Source organism: Hemiscyllium ocellatum, chromosome 11 (genome assembly GCF_020745735.1).
Source record: "Hemiscyllium ocellatum isolate sHemOce1 chromosome 11, sHemOce1.pat.X.cur, whole genome shotgun sequence".
NCBI classification, from domain to species: Eukaryota; Metazoa; Chordata; class Chondrichthyes; order Orectolobiformes; family Hemiscylliidae; genus Hemiscyllium; species Hemiscyllium ocellatum.
The window spans coordinates 85,977,773-86,002,224 of NC_083411.1; the positions used below are offsets into that span (position 1 = coordinate 85,977,773).

Consider the following 24,452-nt stretch of genomic DNA (forward strand, 5'->3'; position numbering starts at 1 on the left):
GTACAGGTTGCTAAGTGGATTAGTCACGGTAAACGCAGGGTCATGGGGATAGAAAAAGGCCTGGGTCTTTGCACTTTGGAAGGTCAGTGCAGACTCAATGGGCCAAATGGCCTCTTATCAGACTGTATGGATTCTATGAACTGTTCCAGCACAGAAGGAGGTCTTTCTATTAATAACAATCTCCTAATACCAATCTCCTGTCTTTTCCCTACATCTCTTCATACCACTTCTAACCAAAGTAGCATTAAATGCCCTCTTGAATGTCTCATTTGAACCTAACTCCACTATGTCTCCAGGCTCTGCATACAATATTCTAATTACTTGCTCAGTGAAACCTTGTATCAGCCTTGTTTTCATTGCAAACCATTGGAAAGCTATGCCCCCTCTTTTTTGTTTCTCTTTTACGAGTGGGAACAGCTTATTCCTATCTATTCTGTTTAACTCACTTACGATTTTGGAAACCTCTCAAATCTCCTTTTAGCTGTCTTCTCTGCAAGAACAGTCCCAACTTCTTCAAACTATCCTGATAACCAGAGTTTCCCATTCCTGAAACCATTTTGTGAATCACTTCTGTACCCTCCAATCCATTCACATCTTTTCAATAATGTGGCACTCAAAACTGTACACAGTACTCCAGCCAAGCCTAATAAGGGTCTTGTACAAGTTCAGCATTTCCTCCTTGCTCTGCTACTCTGTGGCACTATTAGGAAAGGCAAGAATACTGCATGCTTTATTAACCTGTCTGCACCATCTTCAATGATCTGTGCACATATTTCTCCAGGTCCCCCGATCCTTCACATTATTTAGAATTGTACCCTCTATATTGTCTGTCAGTGTTCTTCCTCCTAAAGTGCATCACCTCTCCCTTCTCTGCTTTGAGCCTCATCTGTCACCTTTCCCACTGCTCACCCAATGTGTCACTCGCCTTTTGGAGTTCCATGTTGTCCTCCTCATAGCTTACAATTCTTCCAAGTTAGTATAATCTGTAAACATTAAAATTGTTCCCTGCACTCACAAGATCCAGATCAATAAAATATAAATCAAAAAATGCAAGGCTCTCCCTTAGGTATTAACCTATACCTTCTAATAGGAAAGAAACCATTATCTATTGCAGGCTAAAGAACTGAGTAGAATCTTAAATACACGTTGGGGTAGGAGAGAAGATGAAAATGCTTCCTGGGTGAATTCAAAAATATCTACCTCAACACAGGCTGGGACTTTGCTTATCTGTATGACTCAGTTGCATAAAATTGGGAGCCAAGGACACAGGCTGATTGAAAATTTCTAAAAGGATAAATGGTCAGGATTGCAATGCTGATTTCTCCCCAACTTGGAAGTGATGTAACTTTATGATTTAGTCAACATTTTGCAGACACAGTCTCCAAACCATCACTGTTGCAGCAAGGAAGACATTTAGTATTGTAAGAATTGCGTTCTTAGGTTGCAGTTGTCACTTAATTTTTGTCTGATTGGTTAATAGCTATATTTCTGACCTACAGTTGTATGGGAGGTAGTCAAGTTTCTGCATGTGTTTTCAGTTTCATGATTAAGCTAGAGAAATCCTGTATCTTGGTCATGAAATATTACAGATTGCTGAACTAATGTCTTTTATATGATTGTGCCTTTAGACAAGAATTACCGTGGACAAGTCCCTAAGACTACTCTTGATGACATTTAATAGCCTCCGTGAAGATCTGCTCCATTTGCAAGATGACCTAAATGTAAGTCCAAGAGATTATAACAATTCACAATGTTTATGAACTTAAATGTACATAAGCACCCAAATTAAAATTTAAAATTGAGAAGGACCACCAAAACTTGTGATTAGTTATGATGCATTATTATATAACACTGATTTTGAGTTCTGATTTGCTAATAATTGAGATATTAGGTATGTACTTGATTATGTAGGAACTGAAAATTGAAAGAAGTACCAATCTATATAAATTCATTTATTAACAAATGCTTCTATTTCAAAGGCATCAGTATTATGCTTGATATTTAAGCACAAGTTTTCTTTTGATTCATACTATGTTCTGGTCTGAATTAATGGTGGTGGCAGGGATGGGAGACATGGAAACATGACATGAAAAATATTGTTTTCCAGTGGAAAAAAAACAGTTTGAATTAAAATTTAACATTGATAGGTCAGAGACAGTAAGGAACGTTAAAATCAGAACTGCACATGTTGCTAAATGTGATTTTTTAAAATTCTCCTTGTAGACTCCATCTGCATATAGAAGCTTAAAAGTAGACAGCACACAATGTAATCCTCAATACAGGTCAGAAATATGTCCTACTTTTATTTCCACAGAGACTTGCAATGGACAAGGAAATGCTAGAAAGAGATCTGGGTTTTAAATCTCAGCAGGTGACAGAATACTTACAGCTCTTGGAATCTGTGCGAGAGAATAACCGACAGCTGCAGGTAAAGTTATTAAGTGAAATGGATGATGTTAATGTAGCTGATGACTAATCAGACACTTGGAAATTCATACCAATGCATTATTGCAGTTTTGCAGCTGTGGTATGTGTTCCTATTAGTATATAATTTGTATCTCAGCTTCTCAACCACTGTATCTTAATGCCTTGTATTTGTTCTGAATATTGACAAATTTTATCTTTAATTTGAAAATATCAAATATTGCTGTTATGTTGTATAGTTATTGGTAAATGTTGTATCTTCTTGTCTCACCCTACTATGAAACATGATTTCCAACATCTACAATATTTTATTTTTGTACATCTTGTAATCAGTTCATCTGGTAGTCAATAAATGACTTGAGCTGTAAAATTCACTTGCTTTTTCCTTTGACATCTGAAAGGAAGAGAATGCCAAGCAATTAATGAATGGCATGTATTTTTCATGTGAAAACAACGTTTGCATTAATAGTATATTAAACATTTTAATTATTAAATGCACTGTGCCAGTGGTGTGGGAGAGAAGATAGATGGGGACAGAAGGATATTTAATGGTCATACACTCAATATTTCTCTTTTGGCATTTTGGTTCAGAACACCATTAAAGATAATGGATTAACTAACCGTTCACTTGAGGAGCTGATCTTAACTCTGAGGAACTCAGAGGCAGACAAGGAGTTCCGTGTGAAAGAATTGGAATATAGCAAGCGTGCACTGGAACAAGAAAATGAGGCACTCAGACAGCAGGTGAGAAATAGATACTGTATCTTCCTCATACAGAATATTTAAGTCAAACAGAGGCTACTCTTGGAGTCTATTCATTTACTTATCACTGCCTTAAGAAACATTTGCTCTGTCCAACATTTGGTAGCTACAGACAACATTTTAATCTTTAACTAAATTGTTGCATTGTAGGGGGTCAGTTAGATCAAACCGGCTATACGCTGTTTTACAATGCAGAGTGATGCCAAAAGTTCACTGCCTGAGATTATCGTGAAGGAGTCTCCTTATCAACGACTCCTGTCACCTGTGTCTTAGATCTTAGATTCCCTACAGCATGGAAACAGGCTCTTCGGCCCAACAAGTCCACACTGACCCTCCAAAGAGTGACCCACCCAGACCAGATTCCCTCTGACTAATTCACTGAACACTATGGGCAATTTAGAATGACCAATTCACCTGACCTGCACATCTTTGGACTGTGGGAGGAAACCGGAATACCTGAAGGAAACCCACAGAGACACGGGCAGAATGTGCAAACTCCACACAGACAGTCGCCCGAGGCAGGGATCGAACCCAGGTCCCTGGTGCTGTGAAGTAACAGTGCTAACCACTGAGCCACCGTGTCATGGTGACTCTCCGGTTAAATCACCACCAGTCTTTCCTCTCTGAGACAGCAGGTAAGACTATGGCAACATTACCTTTACCATTGCAGTTTTGAATGTATACATTATTTCATTTTCGACTTTTACATTTATGTTTATATTAAAAATGTCTCCACAGTAACATTGTAACCTAAAAGATCTTTCTTGTGAGTGAAAACACTTTTATTGGAAAAATAGGCTGTGGGTGTTTCTTATGAGAATGGACAGCTCACCATTGAAATTCAGGAAAACTTAATTCAAAGAAAATAACTATTCTTTCACTTTTAACAAAATTTCCTTTAGAATTGTCCATTTACCTGTTTCATATTAATTCAGGAGAATAACCAAGTTTGACAGGGAACCTGTGAAAGTAATCTTGATTCAGAACATTTGATAAGTTTTGCTTCATTACGTATTGATACCCTCTTAACCTTGCAAACATTCTTGTCCCTTTTCTGGTTCTGTTCCAACAAATTTGTTTATGCACAAAAGTTTCTGATATGCTTGGACCATGAACTTGATGCCTATCTTTATATTTACTGGCCTCCTGCCAGAAACTCCCTCATTCACTGACACAAGTGGATTATTTCGTGTTACACTTTGTGAATGCATTTTAGTTTTGCTGATTCAAAAACATGCAAAGTCACTGGATACGCTCTGCACCTCTTCAGCCTGTTTCGCAACAAAACATCAAATAAGATTAAAATACTGCGGATGCTGGAGACCTGAAATAAACACCGAAAACGCCGAAGGAACTCAGTTGGTGTCACAGCATCTGGGGAGAGAGAAACACAGTAAATATTGAGTCCACTATGGTTCTTCAGAACCTTTTTGAATGTTAATTCCGTTTCTATTTCAAATATAAGTCTGGTCATTTTTGGAATATGTTGATCCATTTTTTTTTAGATTACTTAGTAGTTGTAAATGCACTTGATTACAAGACATTGAATCCTCAGCTCAGTATAATCTCAATCAACTTAGAAGGAAAAAGTAACTGGCAATACCCAATAATAGAGTATATTTAAACAAACAAAGAAATAAAGAACATGAATAACAACATGTGTTTTCATGTTAAAATAATTACACTACTCTGTCTTGGTAAAAAATGGGTATTGTATTTATTGTGAATACCACCAAAATCTGGTCAAGCTTTCAATATAATATAGTACCCTGACCTCATTAAATGCAGCACAAGACATATTTTTAATGAACTGTTGCATCAAATGCATGACATGTTTCAAGTTGACGTTATAATAGAACCTCAGGAAAGTGCATTTAACCTGTTTCTATTTTATTTTAGAAATAATGTTCTCAGTCAATAACACAAACTTATTTCAGATGTTAGTGGGTACCATTATCACACTGAGAAACCAGTCATGGTTACTACTTGAGATTAACTTTGTTATTTATCTATCCCCTCACTGGAAGGATTATAATCCCTCTCAGTTGTTAATATTCAACACTATAGTTGTCACACGCTTTGCAGTGTGACATCTGGCCAACTCCAAATGTTGGCTGGGAAATATGTTTAGTTTATTATTTGCAGACAGTGATACACCCAAATCTTTTCATTATTAGGCTATTATAGATTTGCTGGCAGTGAAGTGTTATCATGTCCACAGAAATCTGGCATAGCCCAGGGTCATGCCCATCACAGGAGATGAAAAGAACAGATACTACCACAGAGGATTCTGGTACCTTAGACTAACTCCCAGGGTAAAAGAGGAAGAAATAGCTTTTGTTACAGTTGCTTCTGTTTGGACCTTGGTTTTTTTTTGTTGTTTGAAACAGGCATTTTTCCTCATTAAGATTATTTAAATCATTTGCAAGTTGAGGAATTAATATAATAGCCTGTTACTGAAAGCATAGTGCTTCCAAAGTGACAGATGCATTGTTGTCATTATTGAATTTAAGCTGCTTCAATGCATCTTTAATATGTTTTTTTCCCCAACAAAAAAAGATAATCTAGACTTTCCAGTAAGGATGTAACTTAATCACAACTCATAGGAAATGAGTGCAAAGATCCTTTAGAAGGGAATCATTTTAACTTTTATAATTATGTAAATAAAAGGGGAATAACAACTTGGCAATCTCTGGTGCAGCTTAATCAAAACCAGGCAGATAATGCAATGGTGGGACTGGATAATCACAGTTCAGGAGAAGTTTGAAGGGTTATCAACAGTTACAGATAGATGACAAAACACAGGAGCCGAAATTGCTTTATTGCAAAATTACAATGCATTGCACCTATTCGCAGCTTTTGCCCAGGTTGAAGGGGAAATATAAAAAAGTCATTGACAAAACTGACAAGTGACAATGAACCTAACATGAAAAATTGAAATGTAGTCTGCTAACATTTGTATAATGCTCTGAAATGGATAAGCAAGTTGGGAAGATTATTTCAGTTGCTTATACACAAACTGAAAACAAGTTCCATTTACTTCCTGTGGCAGTATACTACTTTAAGCAATTGATGGAGCATGCTCAAGGCATAATAATAAGGAACACAGACTGGTTTGGTTTAATTCAATTGCAGAGGAGATGAACCTCGTTGAATTTGGCGTATAACTGTCTTCAATGAAAATCTTGCTTAATGCGGACTATGTTTTGATACTTACAGCTGTCCAAGAGCCCAACAAGTAAATCATCCACTTCAATATTTAGCACAGAAATATCTAATAATTACTATGAAATGGTCAACAAACTGCGTGAAGAAAAGGACAAGGAAATCGATTATTTGAGGGTATGCAATTCATTTTCTTGCAGTCACGGCTCTTACTATGATCACTATTTCTTTTTAAGCCTCAACTGGAAATTGCATCAATTCATTGAATGATACAGCACAAGAGGTGGCTATTTAATCCGTCCTGCTTGTTCAGACTACTTGAAAGAGTTGTCTATTTAGTCTCATTCCCCTGCTCTTTTGTTATAACCCTGTATTTTTCTTCTTTAAGTATATGCTTATTCCATTTTAAAAGATACTTTTGAATTTATCTCGACACCATTACGGGTAGTGTATTTCTGCACACAGCTGGACAGAATGACATTGTTTTATTTTTCAGTTATAGAATGCACTAGCTCGCTCACTCACTCGCACTGACCAGTTTATTAACATTGGCATGAAAAGATTTAACAGCATAAGTAGTAAAGGGTAAAAACAGATGCTGGTAAGATGGCAAACAAAGTTACAGAAACAGCAGACCTGTATAGTGAGTGGCGAGGGTTCTGTAGGGGCCATCTGAGGTCTCACCCACCTAGTGTAGTTGGGGAACCTTCATTAGTTCATGGTGGAGGCCAGAAGAAATTGATTTCTTTTTACACACTAAGGCTAAGTGACAGCCAATCACTTGTGATCAGGTATCTCACACAAGCCCCTTCAACCCTATGACTTACTCAGGGCAGATTTTGCCACTGCCAAGAGACTGATGCAGGACCTTTGCCACAATCAAGTGACCAGGCACTATGTTTGCTTTCATAATGGGCTGGATAAAATCCAGCACTTTGAGCTAGTCTTCTGAGTATGGGAGAAAGATACTATAATTGACTTTGCACAAAAATGAATAATAAATCAAATACCTCTGAGAAACTACTAGTTATCCCTTTTCAACTTCTGCGAGACATCATATTGTTTTAACTTGAGTACATATATCCATTTCCCCTACTTTCAGCATGTTACTAACTTTAACCTGGCTACTAACTTTAACCAAGCTTGTAAATGGCTTTAATTTTAAACTATGTGGAACTTCATCAAATGCCTTTGTAAATTTATGTAAACTACTCCATCTGTAGACACTGATCTTAAGTAAGAAAACAGTATTAATGACATTGAAGTTTAAACAAACCCCTGGGACCAGATGGCTTTGACACATGGCTTATAAAAGAATTGATGAAAAAACCATTGCAGATACAGTAGCCATAATCCTCCAAAGATTTTTGGTCTCAGAAAATCCACCCCCCGCCCCAACTTCGGTTGAAAATTAGTAATGCAAAACTATTACTCAAAAAAGGCAAATATGAGAACCAGAAAGTTGTAGACCTGGCAGCCGTCCATCTGTCATGAAGTAATTATTGGGATCAATCATCAATGGTGGAGCGAGTGCTTAGAGAACAATGAGCTGGTTAGAAACAGCCAACATGAATTTGTAAAGAGGTCATGTCTAACGAGCCTAATTGATTTTTTTGCATAAGTAATGGAATTAATTGCCAAAAATGTATGGCTGTAGTTTACATGGATTTACAGAGGCATTTAATAAAATTCCATTTAGTCTAATATTAAAGCCCATTACTGGCTTGGTTAGGAGATTTGATTGATTAATTAATTAGTAGCGTGTAGGAAGTAGATAATATCATGGAATCCCAACAGTATCTAAATGCGCCATTAGGCCCAACAAGTCCACACTGACCCTCTTGAAGAGTAACCCACCCAGACCCATTCCCTAACCCTATTACTTTACATTTTCCCTTGACTAGTGCACCTAATCTAACCTCCACATCCTTGAACCCTATGGACATTTTCGCATGGCCAATTTACCTAGCCTGCACATCTTTGACCCTGGGAGGAAACCGGAATACTCAGAGGAAACCCACACAGACAGAGGGAGAATGTGCAAACTCAATACAGATGGTTACCCAAGGCTGGAATCAAATCTGGGTCCCTGACACTATGAGGCAGCAGTGCTAACCACTGAACCACCATGCTGCCCTGTACTCAAATTGAAAGATTAAAGAACGATACAGTTCAGAAACAGGCTCTTCGGCCCTCCAAGCCCATGGCAACACATTTTGCCGTTCTATACTAAAACTGTCTTCACTTACAGGATCCGTATCCCTCCCTATTCCCTTCCTTTACATGCATTCGTCTAAGTGTTTCTTGAATGTTGCTGTTGTCTGCTTCCACCACCACCTGTAACGGTGCATTCTAGGCAATCCCCATCCTTTGGGAGAAAGTGAGGACTGCAGATGCTGGAGATAAGAGTCCAGAATGTGGTGCTGGAAAGCCACAGCAGGTCAGGCAGCATCCGAGGAGCAGGAGATGTTTCGGGCATAAACCCTCCATCAGGAATCCCTACAGTGAAGTCCTGATGAAGGGCTTATGACCAGAACATTGATTCTCCTGCTCCTTGGATGCGGCCTGACCTACTGTGCTTTTCCAGCACCACCTTTTCGACTCACCACCCTTTATATGAAGAATGTGCCTCACAATTAGACCGCCACCCCTTGAACATATGTCCCCCAGTAATTGACCCTGCGGGAAAAGCCTAAATTTTTCCACTCTACCCTTGCGTTCACAATCTTACAAACTCCTGTCAGGGCATCCTCAAGCTCTGCTTTCCAGTGAAAACAAATCCAGTCTATCCAACCTTTCTTCATAGCTGAAATTCCCCATACCAGGCAACATCCTGGTAAACCTTTCTCCATACCCTCTCCAAAGCATCCACATCCTTCGGGTGATGTGGTGACCAGAACTGTACACAATATTCCAAGTGAGGCCTAACTAAAGTCCTATAGAGCTGCAGCATAACTTGCTTACCCTTGTACTCAATGCCCCTTCCACTGAAGGCAAGCATGCCATAACTACCTTTTCTAACTACCTTATCTACCTGTGCTGCTGCCTTCAGTGACCTGTGGACCTGCACACCAGATCTCTCTGCATATCAATACTTCGAATGGTTCTGCTATTCAAAGTATAATTTTCAACTGTGCTTCACCTTCCAAAATGCATCACCTCATATTTGTCTGGAATAAAATCCACAAGCCATTTTTCTGCCCACCTATATCCTGCTGTATCCTCTGACAATCCTCCTCACCATCTGCAACTGCACCAATCTTTGTATCATCCGCAAATGAATTAGACCAGCATCATTTTCATCCAAATCATTTATGTCGACCATGAACAGCAGAGATCCCAGAACTGATCCCTGTGGAACACTACTAGTCACAGTCCTCCATTCCGAAAAGCATCCTTCCACTGCTACACTGTGTGTCCTGTGACTAAGCCAGTTCTGTACGCCTCTTGCCAGCTCACCCTGAAAACCATGTGACTTCCCCTTTTTGTACCAGTCTGCCATGAGGGACCTTGTCAAGACTTTGTCACCTCCTCAAAAAAATGCAATCAAGTTAGTGAGGCACAACCTCACCCCACACAAAACCATGCTGTCTATTGCGAATAAGTCCATTTGCTTCCAAATGCATATAGATTTTGTCCCTGATAATCTTTTCGAATAAGTTCCCTGCCACCAACATGAGGCTCACAGGCCGGTAATTTCCTGGATTATGCCTGCTTCCCATCTTAAACATAGGACAATATTGACTATTCTCCAATCCTCTGGGATCTCACTTGTAGCCAAAAGATACAAAGCTGTCTTTTAATGCTCTAGCAATTTGTTCTCTTGCCTCCTTCAATATTCTGGGAAAGGTCCCATCAGGACTCAGGGACTTATCTAAGTTAATACTTTTTATGACACACAACACCTCTTCCTTTTTAATAGCAACTTGACATAGAAATCTGTCACTCCCTTCCCTGAGATCATCCTCCACCAATTCATTGTTTTTCGTGAATACCGACACACAGTATTCATTTAGCACCTCACCTATCTCTCCTAGCTCCACATACAGATCTGCACAAAGAACTACTGGTGCCGCAGTTATTCACCAGATTTATTCATTCGGTGTGGTCCCAGACCAGGCCAGCTTTCAAGCTGGTCACTGACACCATTTGCACGGTGCTGTATGGTGGTGTAAATCTAAATAAATAAATGCAAACAAAAATGTAAATAAGAGATTTTGCAGCAAGCCTTCAAAGATGAGGGGAAACAATTATAGGCCACAAACTAGCAGCAGGAAGAATAGTCATCTCTTTAATAAGCAGAGTAGAACCTGGAGCAAGGTGCATTATGGTAAGAAAACCTAAAGTCCTCAACATAAAAATCAAGAGCCAGGCCCTGCAGCCAAGAGATTAGGAACACCTCTCCATGAAAAGGATGGGAGAAATTTAGATCTTTTAAGTCCCTCAAAAAGTAGTAAAATGCTAGCTCAATTAAAAACCGACTTAGGTAGACATCTTCAAGACAAGGGCATAAAAGGTTGTGAAAATAATGTAAGCAAATGGAATTAGGATACAGATAAGTCAGTCAATGGCAAATTGGCCTCAATGGCTAAGTGGATTATTCCTGTTTCTATGACTAATTTTGAATAGCTCTTTTTGCTTATGTTATGATTCTGTCCCATTTTGCATGCTGTTCACTGGAGCTGCCAGGGCAAGCCTGGACTAATTCAACTTTTAGCTGACTCATTTTAAAAAGTCATTGCATGTGATGAATATAAATTATATTGATTTTCAATGAGTGAGCAAATTCTGTACACACCATTCATCTCTCCTGTGCACTGTCATCCATACTCATATCTGATCTGTTAATTTTGCTTGATATACTTCTGATTTAGTGACTGAACTTACAAGCTTCTGAAAAAAAAACTATATATTTGTTTAATATTGCTACCCAAGAACATTGTGTACCTTCATTTATCCTTACTGCTACCTTCCTGCATGTCCATTCTACCCCTGCAGCATTTATTTTCACCAGCAATGCAGGAAGCATTGTCCCACCTACTGGTTAACAGATTAATGTCCATTAAAAAGCTTCACCCTGCCTTCCTTATAATTTAACCAATGGCAGAAGAAGCCCATAGCAAGAGTCCATCCAGTCAGAATTTCCTGTGACACTGTTGATGGGTGTGGAGAGGGGGCCCACCATTACAGACACTTTTAGGGCAATTGGAGGACCCAGCTGTCTCAGGTTACCTCCCATTATGGCCTTTGTATCTCAACCCCAACTTGCATCATCCACTTCCAGCGAGATTTACATGCCATTCAAAATCCAGCAGCGCTTGTCTCCTTAAGGTCATCACTACAGCTGCTGCCCCTTCCACTGGTGCTCCTAGTACTGGAGAATTGTCGCTTCTGACTGGCCAGCAGCCCTTTGAAGTGGAACTTCCTATTTCTGGAGAGATGGAAATCACCCCTCAACTCAATAGTGTTAATGTTGCTGACTCTAAATTCCTGTGGAGCACTTACCAGGCACTTGGGTGGGTTCCTTCACCCTGTAAACTATTCTTGCCTGTTGGATCAAGGACGATGGCACTCCATGAAATCCTGTTGATTGTCTCAATGAAACCCATCTTCCAGCCTGATTTGCTCTGGACCTGTTTGAGGTTTTGTCCTCAAGTGAATTTGCAAATGAAGTGCTTTTCTCCCCAGCCTGACTTATTCTGATTGTAATGATTTTTATTTAGTTTTAGAAAACATACATTTAATACTCATTTTTTGCAAACTAAAATCTAGCCTATCCTACTGGCTACCATGCTTTCTGATATATCTTCTTTTTCTCAAGTATCACATCCTTTAGTTCAGAGCCACCAATATTAATCCCATCCCTAAAAATCCCACATTGGACCCCTCTGTCCTTGCAAACTCCCACACAAAACACCAAGATCTAACCACCTGTTATCCCTGTTATCACTGAATATTTGTCCTGAAATGCCTCAAATTAAAATTTCTCATTGCACATTTCAATTCAGTAATGGCTTCTGCTTTACCTAAGTTTTTAAACCTGTCCTCCAACCCCCATCAGCACCTCTTCCTCTCCATCTCAGGCTCCCATCTCCCCCTCCGTCCAACCAAAAATAAAACTCTGAATTCCTTTGCATTTGGACACTTGTGTGTCACCCTTATCTGTATTTCACTATCATCTTCCACAACCTGGATCTATACCTTAGAATAAACCAGCAAAACATATGCGATCCCTGCCCTCCTTTCAGATCCACTTATTTAACCAAGACTAAGTCACCCCAGCTAACACTATTTCTTCAGTGAGACAGCTACTGTTTTGATTAGACCTCAGAAAAGCATCACAAGATATTTCAGTGTGAAAGCTAATTGATAATTATTTGTCTAAACCAGTCTGTTCAGTGTGGGAGCAAGTCATTGTTTGGCTATGAGCTGTGAATTGGACTGTTCTTTTTAAAAGTATAAATTATTTGTTTCTTTTAGTCACAAATCCGCAGCATGAAACATGAAATATCCTCAGGACAAGATAACACCTTGAAAAGTAAATTGGCCGAATACAATAACAGATTAAGTGAGAAGGATGCCATTATTAGACAAAAGAGTGAGGTGAGTAAATCACGTGGCTTCTGTTTGATTTCAATGGCAGTGTCAAGCTAAATGAAGAGTGAATTCAGTACAGAGTCAGCTCTAGACTGATCAGCGCAGTATTGTTCTGTTGGGTGCAGTGTGGGAGTGGGTGTCTCTGTGGTTCCCCCACATAGTTCCAGAGCACAGTCACAAGTTAGACTCACCAGTCGAGCATAGATTGCTTGACAATAGGCTGCCAACGAAGTACTGTCAAATATACAGGCATCATCTTGCCAATATTCTATCCAATTTCCACCAATACTTTGTGCCATTGTCACTGTAGTGAGGAACAGTTTATTTGGAACCACTGGATGGGATCTCTCTTTCTGTGGGGAGAAAGTGAGGTCTGCAGATGCTGGAGATCAGAGCTGAAAATGTGTTGCTGGAAAAGCGCAGCAGGTCAGGCAGCATCCAAGGAACAGGAGATTCGACGTTTCGGGCATAAGCCCTTCGTCAGGATTCCTGAAGAAGGGCTTATGCCCGAAACGTCGAATCTCCTGTTCCTTGGATGCTGCCTGACCTACTGCGCTTTTCCAGCAACACATTTTCAGTATCTCTCTCTCTGTACCTGGATTGGATTACAAAACATTCAGTGCTAGTGCAAGTATATCTGTTGTGATTTACCCTGTTTGTTCCTGCTTCATAGGAGACTTAAGCACTCCATTACTGGATTTTCTCACAAACTTCCAAAGAGACATTTTAATGGGATACAACTTTTGTGTTTTCTTGACTTTACTCATGATTTTGGTGAAAGGTTAGGAGCAAGTCTGCCAAAATGATGTAACCAACTGTTCATGCTCTTCTCTGGAATGGGGTCCTGACAGGAGTTAAGGAGAATCTCAGGAAAAATTCTGTCCTGAACATCAGGTTTTTTTTTAATGATTAGATTAGATTAGATTACTTAGTGTGGAAACAGGCCCTTCGGCCCAACAAGTCCGCACCGACTCTCTGAAAAGCAACCCACCCAGATCCTACATTTACCCCTGCACCTAACACTACGGGCAATTTTAGCATGGCCAATTCACCTAACCTGAATATCTTTGTACTGTGGGAGGAAACCGGAGCACCTGGAGGAAACTCGTGCAGACTCCACACAGACAATCACCTGAGACAAGAATTGAACCCGGGTCTCTGGCGCTGTGAGGCAACAGTGCTAACCACTGTGCCACCGTACTGCCCTATATATAAATCAAAATTTTATTTGAGCCTTTGCCTGTCCAATTTTGTAAATTAGTTTTATCTTTGCTTGGTTCATTCGCACTTGGTAATGCCCTGAGCTGCACGCAGGTCACTGCAATCCTCCCTCACTTGGCCACATGGAGATGTCTAGGTCCAAAATTCCTTTCCACCCTAGCATCCGTATGCTGTTAAGATAGTGAGTATTAAAGACAACAGCTTGAATTGATAGTACCAACAATATTTTAATAAATAGTTGGATATTTAAAACTTACTTGTTACAACCTCCACTTGAAAAGGAAATACTGATTTGAGATCCAGATTTGGTGCTAAGATCAAATAAAAGATTCGTTATAAATAGAATAATGATGGAATTGCTAGGTATGAGGCTCTATGGTAGAGGGCTGAAAGAACTTCTGATGTCATTTGATGCATAATCTTAGTAGGCAGGTAACTTGGCAACCTGTTAACATAAATTCCCCAATGATTCGTAGGGGCATGGTAACACAAACTCTTGCATGCTTCATTGTACAGAAGCTGAATGCAGTCGTAGAAAATGCAAGGACTGCCAACCTTTTAAACAACTTGTTCTGGCCTATGTCTGACACCTTGGGAGAACATGACCAGGCTAATTTATGAATTAGCACCAACTACAGGCTGAAGGTGTAATTTCAGACAGCATTCAGCAGCTAAGAATGGAAAAGGATTAAATGGTATTAAAATTTATAAAAAGAAACGTTATACAAAATAGATAAAAGGATTAGTGTCAGAAATTTTCAAAGTTTATTTAATTAGCCAGAATCAGATTAAAGAAGGAATTGGTCTGGCAAGAATTGCACAAGGAATTGTAATCAATAGTGCCTATTCTAAATCAATAATCATTGGAAATACTCCCATGCCAGACACTGTCTTTTTTTTTAAATACACAAACTTCCTTTTTAAAAGTAGTGCCAAGCCTTTAGCCTTCTTGCAGCTATGGTGGGGATGTAGATAGTTCAGTTAAGCTGACACACAAGATGTTGATGTCAGTAACATGCTGATTATGGAAGATACCTGGACTTCTCACATTAGCAATGGTAATTACTCAGTTAGTATAGAAGCACAAATATTATTACTACTTTTTCAGCCCAAATCAAAATGTTATCCAGGTTAACGGTTGCTTGTCATAGGTTGCTTGTTTGAAACAAAATTAAGATGTGAGACTCACAATGTGGAGTGGAAACAAATGCCAGGAACTCCAGAAGAGCATTTCTTTTAGAAGGGGATCTTATTAATAGGTAGCTGCCAACAAGACTCATTGGGACTTCTGAATTTTTGAACAGCGAGAGCACATTGTAAGAGGACTTATGAAATCTCAGACCAAATCGGAAAACTTTTAACTGTTTTAATCTCTTTATCAGGAAATCATGAGACTGAAATCTCTATCACGTGAGCCAGACAAGAATGTGACACACACAATCATAACGAAGCGGTAATCCATTTGATTAACATTATTTAGAAAGTACAGATATTACTGGTATGTCACTGACAGACAACTAGATTGCAGACAGGAAAAGCAGTTCAAATGGTTTTGACAGAATAGATTTGAATGTATAAATTATATTAATTTGGTCCCTGTGGATGACATGAATATGATCTTTGAGCAATTTAAAAGAGACATTGCCACAACAATGAAATTAATGCAAAAAATATCAAAAGAAAACCCATGAGGTATTGTATAAATGATGCAGTTTTGCTGATTGTACAATGAACCTACCATTGCTGCTTACACACCTACAATTTCAGTGTCTGCTAATCCTCATGGAATGCTTAGGCAATCATATCCAACTCCCTGCCCATCAGTAGTATGGATGCTGAGTTGTGATCAAAATGGCTTGGATTTTCCGATGACCAGTTGTTATTCCAGTATAGGTGGGAGTTGCCATAGAAACTGAGGCAGCTGCCCAGGAAATTGGAGGTTGCTCTGAAGAATTCCCTAAAGCGTAGAACCCTCAAAGCATTCACTAGCATTGCTACCACTGATTCCCAATGACATTATTATTAATATCCTGAAACTACCATTAACCAGCAACTGAACTGGTCCAGCTTTAAATACAGTGATAACAAGAGACCGGAATTGTGTGACAAACAACTCGCCTCTTGATTCCCCAAAACCTATCCACAATCTATAAGACCCAAGCCAGCTCTGATGTATACATTTCCACTTTTCTGGATGACTTCTGCTCTAACAATACTCAATAAGCTTGATATCATGTCCATCACCTTCCACATTTATTATCTTCACCACCAACAAAAATGGCATTGTGTACTATCTGCAGTATTGCAGCACAGCTCCATCAACAACAACCAAACCAGTTGCTTCTACCAACTACCCAGAAGGACAAGGGCAATAGATGTGTCAGAGCACCACGATCTTAAAGTTACCTTCCAAGTCCAATCTGCTGCCAGAGTGTCCAATCCTTTCATAATCTTATACGTGTCAATTATAAGTTACTTTCCAACACCAATCTGCAATTTGAGAGGGAGAGGGTACAGTCGGAAGTGACAGTACTTCTGTTGAATAAAGGGAACTGTGGAGCTATGAGGGAGGAGCTGGCCAAAGTTCAATGGTGCAATACCTTAGCAGGGATGACTGTGGTGGAACAATGGTGGGTATTTCTGTGTATAATGCAGAAGTTGCAGGACCAGTTCATTCCTAAAAGGAAGAAAGATCCCAGGAGGAGGCATGGGCGGCCGTGGCTGACTAGGGAAGTTAAGAATTATATAAAGTTGAAAGAGAAAAAGTATAACATAGCAAAGATAAGTGGGAAAACAGAGGACTGGGAAGCTTTTAAAGAACAACAGAGGATTACTAAGAAGGAAATACGCAGAGGAAAAATGAGGTACGAAGGTAAACTGGCCAATAATATAAAGGAGGATAGTAAAAGCTTTTTCAAGTTGTTGCAAGGCAAAAAATTGATTAGGACTAAAATTGGGCCCTTGAAGACAGAAACAGGGGAATATATTACAGGGAACAAAGAAATGACAGAATAATTAAATGGGTACTTCAGATCTGTGTTCACTGGGGAAGACACAAGCAATCTCCCTGAGGTAACAGTGACTGAAGGACCTGAACTTAAGGGAATCTGTATTTGCCAGGATTTGGTGTTGGAGAGACTGTTAGGTCTGAAGGTTGATAAGTCCTCGGGGCTTGATGGTCTACATCCCAGGGTACTGAAGGAGGTGGCTCAGGAAATCGTGGATGCGTTGGTGATTATTTTCCAGAATTCGATAGATTCGGGATCAGTACCTGAGGATTGGAGAGTGGCTAATGTTATACCACTTTGTAAGAAAGGTAAGAGAGAGAAAGCAGAAAATTATAGACCAGTTAGTCTGACCTCAGTGGTGGGAAAGATGCTGGAGTCTATTATAAAGGATGAAATTATAACACATCTGGATAGTAGTAACAGGATAGGACAGAGTCAGCATGGATTTATGAAGGGCAAATCGTGCTTGACTAATCTTCTGGAGTTTTTTGAGGATGTAACTCTGAAGATGGACGAGGGAGATCCAGTAGATGTAGTGTAGTGTACCTGGACTTTCAGAAAGCATTTGATAAAGTTCCACATAGGAGGTTAGTGAGTAAACTTAGGGCGCATGGTATTGGGGACAAAGTACTAGATTGGTTGAAAATTGGTTGGCTGATAGGAAACAAAGGGTAGTGATAAATGGCTCCATTTCGGAATGGCAGGCAGTGACCAGTGGGGTACCGCAAGGATCCGTGCTGGGACTGCAGCTTTTTACAATATATGTTAATGATATAGAAGATGGTATCAGCAATAACATTAGCAAATTTGCTGATGATACAAAGTTGGGTGGCAGAGTGAAATGTGATGAGGATGTTAGAAAATTACAGGGTGACCTGGACAAGTTAGGTGAGTGGGCAGATGCATGGCAGATGCAGTTTAATGTGGATAAATGTATGGTTATCCACTTTGGTGGCAAGAACAGGAAGGCAGATTACTACCTCAATGGAATCAATTTAGGTAAAGAATACAGAGAGATCTGGGTGTTCTTGTACACCAGACAATGAAGGTAAGCATGCAGGTACAGCAGGTAGTGAAGAAGGCTAATAGCATGCTGGCCTTCATAACAAGAGGGATTGAGTATAGAAGCAAAGAGGTGCTTCTGCAGCTGTACAGGGCCCTGGTGAGAACACACCTGGAGTACTGTGTGCAGTTCTGGTCGCCAAATTTGAGGAAAGACATTCTGGCTATTGAGGGAGTGCAGCGTAGGTTCACGAGGTCAATTCCTGGAATGGCGGGATTACCTTACACTGAAAAACTGAAGCGACTGGGCTTGTATACCCTTGAGTTCAGAAGACTGAGAGGGGATATGATTGAGACGTATAAGATTATGAAAGGATTGGACACGCTAGCAGCAGGAAACATGTTTCTGCTGATGGGTGAGTGCCGAACCAAAGGACACAGCTTAAAAATATGGGGTAGACTATTTAGGACAGAGATGAGGAGAAACTTCTTCACCCAGAGAGTGGTGGCTGTGTGGAATACTCTGCCCCAGAGGACAGTGGAGGCCCAGTCTCTGGATTCATTTAAGAAAGAGTTGGATAGAGCTCTCAAAGATAGTGGAATCAAGGGTTATGGAGTTAAGGCAGGGAGCAGATACTGATTAGGAATGATCAGCCATGATCATATTGAATGGTGGTGCAGGCTCGAAGGGCTGAATGGCCTACTATTGTCTATTGTCTATTGTCTAAGTCACAGATCATCCTGACTTGGAATTATATTACTAATCCTTCATCGTTGCTGTGTCAAAATCCTGGAACCCTACCATAACAGCATTGTGATGACGTACACTCCAACGGGGTAGATCACCACAATCTCTGAGGGTAATCCCATGAGTGAATTAAAAAAAAACAAAGCTTTTGCTGAATGTCCCAATATTTCCTTACATTAATACTTATGTTAACTCCTTAAATTTATGTTATGTTAAGGACATGTGTAAAATTGTTGCCATCTGATGCAGGGAAGAGGAAAAGGTGGTTTCACCTCAGGGTTTATGTTTTGGTTTGAACTCAACTGCACACCTTTTTTTCAATCTAATATCCCTTCCTATTGAATTTAATAGAGTTAGTGTCAAACTGCATGGAAACAGACCCTTCAGTCCAACTTGTCCATGCCGAGCAAGTTTCTCAAACTATATTAGTCCCACTGGCCTGCATTTGGCCCATATCCATCTAAAAACTTTCCTATTCATATCCCTGTCCAAATGTCTTTTAAATGTAACAGTAGCTGCATCCACCACTTCCTTGGCAGTTCATTCCACATATGAACCACTGTGTGTGTGAAAAAGTTGCCCTTCAGGTCCCTTTTAAATCTTTCTCCTCACCTTAAAAATAAGCCTCCTAGTTTTGAATACCCCCACTCCAGAGAAAAGAAACCTGCAATTAACCTTATGCATGCCCCTCATTATTTTGTAAAGCTGTATAAGATCACCCTTCAATCTCATACACTCCAGTGGAAAAAGAAAGTCCTCGCCTCTCCTTGCAACTCAAACCCTCCAGTCCTGGTAACATGCTTGTAAATCTTTTCTGAACCCTTTTAATAATGTACTTCCTATCGCAGGGCAACCAGAACTGTACACCATAGTCCAAAAGTGGCCTTATCAATGTCTTGTACAATTCCAACATTGCATTCCAACTCATTTACTCAGTGATCTGAGCAATGAGGCAAGCATGCTAAATACCTTCTTCACCACCCTGTCTACCTGCAACACAACTTTCAAAAAACTATGTACCTGAACCCCGAGGTCTCTGTTCAACAACACTACCCAGGGCCTACTATTAACTGTATAAGTTCATTTTACCCAATGCATATATACAAATTAAACGCCATCTACCGGTCTTAAACCTATTGGCCCAATTGATTAAGATGTCTTTGTAATCTTAGATAACAACAACGCACCCAGCATTAAGCCCTCCAGAACACCACTGGTCATAGGCCTCCAGTCCAAAAAAATCCTCCACCACTACTCTGTCACCTATTGTCAAGCCAATTTTGTATCCAATTGGCAAGTTCTCCCCGAATCCCATGCGATCTAACTTTACTAATCGGTCTACCATGTGGGACTTTGTCAAAGACTAATTAAGTCCATGTAGACAATGTCTATTGCTCTGCACTCAATCTTTTTGGTCACTTGCTCAAAAAGACTCAATCAAGTTGAGAGACACATATGCATCCTTTCTAACCAGCATAGGGTAGAATATACATCTACTTAGCCATACTACTATAAGTAATACCTGCCAGATTGGATCAGGAGTCACAGATTACCCAGTTTACTAAAGAGCTGGAGATGCAAACAATTGTAAGTGATTCATTGTGAAACACTAGCACAATAGTTCAAATGCAATTAAGTAGACACTGAGGCAACTGAAGATAGATTATTAATCCCAGACTGGGGATGGAAAAGTAGATTTAATTTCTGTAGTTCATGGTAATAATCACTTCTACCAAAATTATCATGTATCCCCCGAAGGGGCTCTTTCATTCCAATGTTTCTTCACTTCCTTGATTGCCCGTTTAAGTGTTCAGATCAGATCCAGTAAACTTACAGAAAGGTCTGGCCTGCAAGTATATCCTTAACCTGTTAATAGCTTGATGAAATTATCTTATTCATGTCAATAAATACACATGTTTGGGAACCAGAAAAGGAGAGAGAGAGTGAGCGCGAGCTGTTTCTGTGGCATCTAAATAACTTAAGATTTATTAAGTTTGTTGGACATTTATTTTCTACATCTGTGCACACACAATTGTTCACCAGAGTCTATTGTCATAGAATCACAGTATTACAACCCAGAAGTATATCTTTTTGCTCATATCTGCACAAACATGTCAAATTAGCATAATTAGCTAGTGCCAATTTCCTGTCTTTTTCTCTTTTTCCCCCCCTCTCCTCGCATGTTACTTCTATCCAAAACCCTCTTGAATATGACAGTGAAAACTGGGTGGACTCTGCAGGTATTGGTGCTACGCAAACAAATTTCTTTTTACATTATTTCCTGTCATTCATCTCAGTAAATTTGAAAAGCAAATAAACTATGGGAGTACAAGCATGCAATGAGAATACAAAATGTCTGTAACAGAAATGGTAGCCATGGCGTTGAACAAGTACATAATCATGTTCTGTTGTCTTAACTTTGTTCAGATCTTACTCTGAGATCAAAATCCTGTATGGAGTAGCTCTGTTGTTTTAGGATAATTTGGTGCCTCATCATATTGTACCTTGTGTCTACAATAATCTGGCTGCATATTTCTAACAGTCAAGTTAAAAAAAAATGCAAAGTTAGAGTTGCCATTATCGATCTTAAAAAAACAAAATCCAACAAGGTTTGCAAGAAATTTAAAACTGAAAATATACATTTTACAATTTTTCCAGTGGTTTGTTTCATGCGAGATGTTTGTGAAGAATAATTCTTACCTTTATTTCCCCAATATAGGTATCTTGACTATCCAATACTTGGCCTTTTGAAGGATTCTAAACTTACTTCACCTGGTAGAGAATTGCAGACTGTTTTCATTGAAAAGGGTCGGAAACTGTAAAACTAGGTAAGTTAATATATTCTCTTCAATTGTCTCATAAACCCACACACCGTCAGTATGTTGCTTCTTTCTTCGAAAGAATAAAATGTGTAAACATATAAACTTAAATCTGGTTTCCAGCATCTGCAGTCATTGTTTTTACCCCATATAAACTTAAATGCTTAAATACAAATATTTATTTATATTTGGAATACAGTATAAAGGTTCTGCAGTATTGATATTCACCAAACTTCGTTTTTGTTTTTGTTTTCACAACAGGAATTCATTTCATGGAACTGAAGACCTATTAAATACTTCACAGCAGTGTTTACCATTTTGATACAGAAATTACTCAACGTTTCTATTCTATGATGGTCTCTCTTGTGATTAAAAGTTTTTTAAATCATTGAATAATGCTGATTGTATTTTTAAGGGTCTATTAGTTAACCGCCTACTTTTACTGCTCTTAAAACTATTCGAAGTTTTGGGTGTGAGGGTGTAACTTTTTAGCTCGCACGCAAGTAAGATTTCATATTTAACTCTACTATGAATTTGGTGAATGGTGTAAAACTTAAGTAAACTGTAATAAGAAACAGTACAGTAGGGTATGAATTAGAACACTGTTATCCAAAATTGAGCTGCTACCACATGCAATCATAATTATGGTTAGTTAAATAATTGAGCAATAGACATCATAATAAAGAATGTGACCTCCATTCTCCTGTGTGCAAGGCATACTCACACATGCCTTTTTTCCATTTAAAAAAAGTTAGATTAAAAAGCTTCTTCAGTTTCTGAATTGTAGCAATTTTTGTCAGTTACTTTTGTTTTAAGTGTATGGGAGGTGCTTTCAACCAAAATATGACTAAGTCAAAAATTTAGATTTGGAAGTAGTATGCACAGAGCAGTTTTGTTTTACAGTTTGTGATTAATCCTTTTTAGTGGAATTCAGAACATTGGTGTGCAAGTTTGCCAGAGGACAGAAGTATTGGCAATGATTGATCAAATACTTAATCAAAATGGATGCGTTTCTGTTTTGAAAATGTGATGACTATTCAAAATAGTTGAGAATTATGGCAGTTTTGATTAAGAATTCTCATTATGAGAATTGTTGTATGTGACTAAAGCTAGTGATCTTAGAATTAGATTTTAAAAACTGTATAGAATTTATTGGTGACCCAAAGAAAAGGTATTCAGAAGATTAAATTCTATTTATATTTAAGCAATCAATTTTATGCCAGTCATGGACTGAACAATGCTCTTTGAAAAATCATATATCTTAATATTCAAAAACCAGGTTGGTTTCAGATTAACAGACCAGTAATTTGTCAAATCGCCTTGGTTGTTTATTTGTAAACAGTGAAACCGATATGATTGAAATTTTATGTTCCGTTTTATTCTTAGGTTCATGAAGTGTACAGTGGACTTTTTTATTCTTACATTGCTGAAGTTATTTTCTGCATGCAGTCTACTCTTAATTATAGATTTACTTTGAGTGCAAAACATAACTTTGAAATATAAGACTGTTACTTTACTATTAATGGGGGATGAAACATGTATGAGTTCCAACTTCAGGAGGACATTCAGACTGAATATCTGAGCAATATACAACAGAGATCCATTAGCAAACTCCTATAAATATAACTCAGTATTCCCTCTTAGAATGCTGTACAATTTATTAATTGAGAAGTGAAATGCTGTTTCGAATTGATACAAATGCGTGAGTTTCAATGTGCATTAGAAGGCTTTTCTGAATTGCCCGACCAGGTAACAAAAACTACCGTAGGAAGTTAAATGTAGTTGTGGAATCCCATAAATAAAGAAAATGTTAGATACAAAAACTGCCTTTTGACTCATTCATTATTTCTTCTGTAACTTTTTAGTTTTAATTTGAGTGTGAATATCATATGATGTTCGCACCTCTGATGAAAAGTTATCTAGACTCAAAACATGAGCTTGCTGTCTCTCCATGGATGCTGTCTGACCTGCTGTCATCTGCAGCATTTGTTGTTTTCAGTATCACATCTGAATAGTTGCTCTACTGCAAAATTAACCTAGTCTGGCTGCTGCAACACATGGCTATATTTTATCTATTCTTATCTATGTAAATAAAAGCAACATACTGTGGATATTGGAAAACTGAAATACAAACTGAAGATGTTAGAGAAATTCAGCAAGTCTGGCAGCATCTGTAGACAGAGAAATGGAATTAATGCTTTGAGTCCAATATGACTTTTTAGAAGATGTTGATGCTCAAGATTCTTGACAAAGAAAATAATTTTCTTTTGAAGTGTAAATGAGACCAATGAGGATGGTGTTGGTGAAGGGATGGCTAAGAGCATGAATGTGAATCTTAGGATGGACAAATGCAATGCTTCAAATTGCCTGGACAAACAGTCTCGTCCTGCTCCCATCTCTTGTGCACGACCCTTACAGCCTACTTCACTTACACTTTCTCACCTCACCCCAAATCCCTCAATTCACGAAGATTTCTTATTCTTAAATACTTCATGTATGGAGAATCCACAATCCACAACATTCACGGGTAGATTATTTTGACATCATTTGAGCAAAAGAAAATCTCACATTAGTCCCAAATTAAATACCTGTAATTGTTGGTGATCTGAAACATGAAGGATTGAGGTTCAATTAAAATCCATGTGATTCGCTCATGGCTGGAGCCAGTTGCTGAAGAAAGAGACTTGGCTGGAGGTCTGCTGAATA

General features: G+C 38.9%; 1 protein-coding gene across 1 annotated transcript in view; it reads left to right on the forward strand.

The window, feature by feature from the left end:
- The window catches only part of pof1b (POF1B actin binding protein), an 85,880-nt gene extending 62,311 nt beyond the window's left edge, over positions 1–23,569 (forward strand). Inside the window, exons 9-16 of the mRNA XM_060832652.1 lie at positions 1,629–1,721; positions 2,315–2,428; positions 3,016–3,168; positions 6,406–6,528; positions 12,832–12,954; positions 15,552–15,622; positions 21,647–21,755; positions 22,008–23,569. Of these exons, the coding sequence (XP_060688635.1) occupies positions 1,629–1,721; positions 2,315–2,428; positions 3,016–3,168; positions 6,406–6,528; positions 12,832–12,954; positions 15,552–15,622; positions 21,647–21,749 (780 nt within the window). The 3' untranslated portion in view covers positions 21,750–21,755; positions 22,008–23,569. The remainder of the gene's footprint in view (positions 1–1,628; positions 1,722–2,314; positions 2,429–3,015; positions 3,169–6,405; positions 6,529–12,831; positions 12,955–15,551; positions 15,623–21,646; positions 21,756–22,007) is intronic.
- Positions 23,570–24,452: the final 883 nt, after the last annotated feature.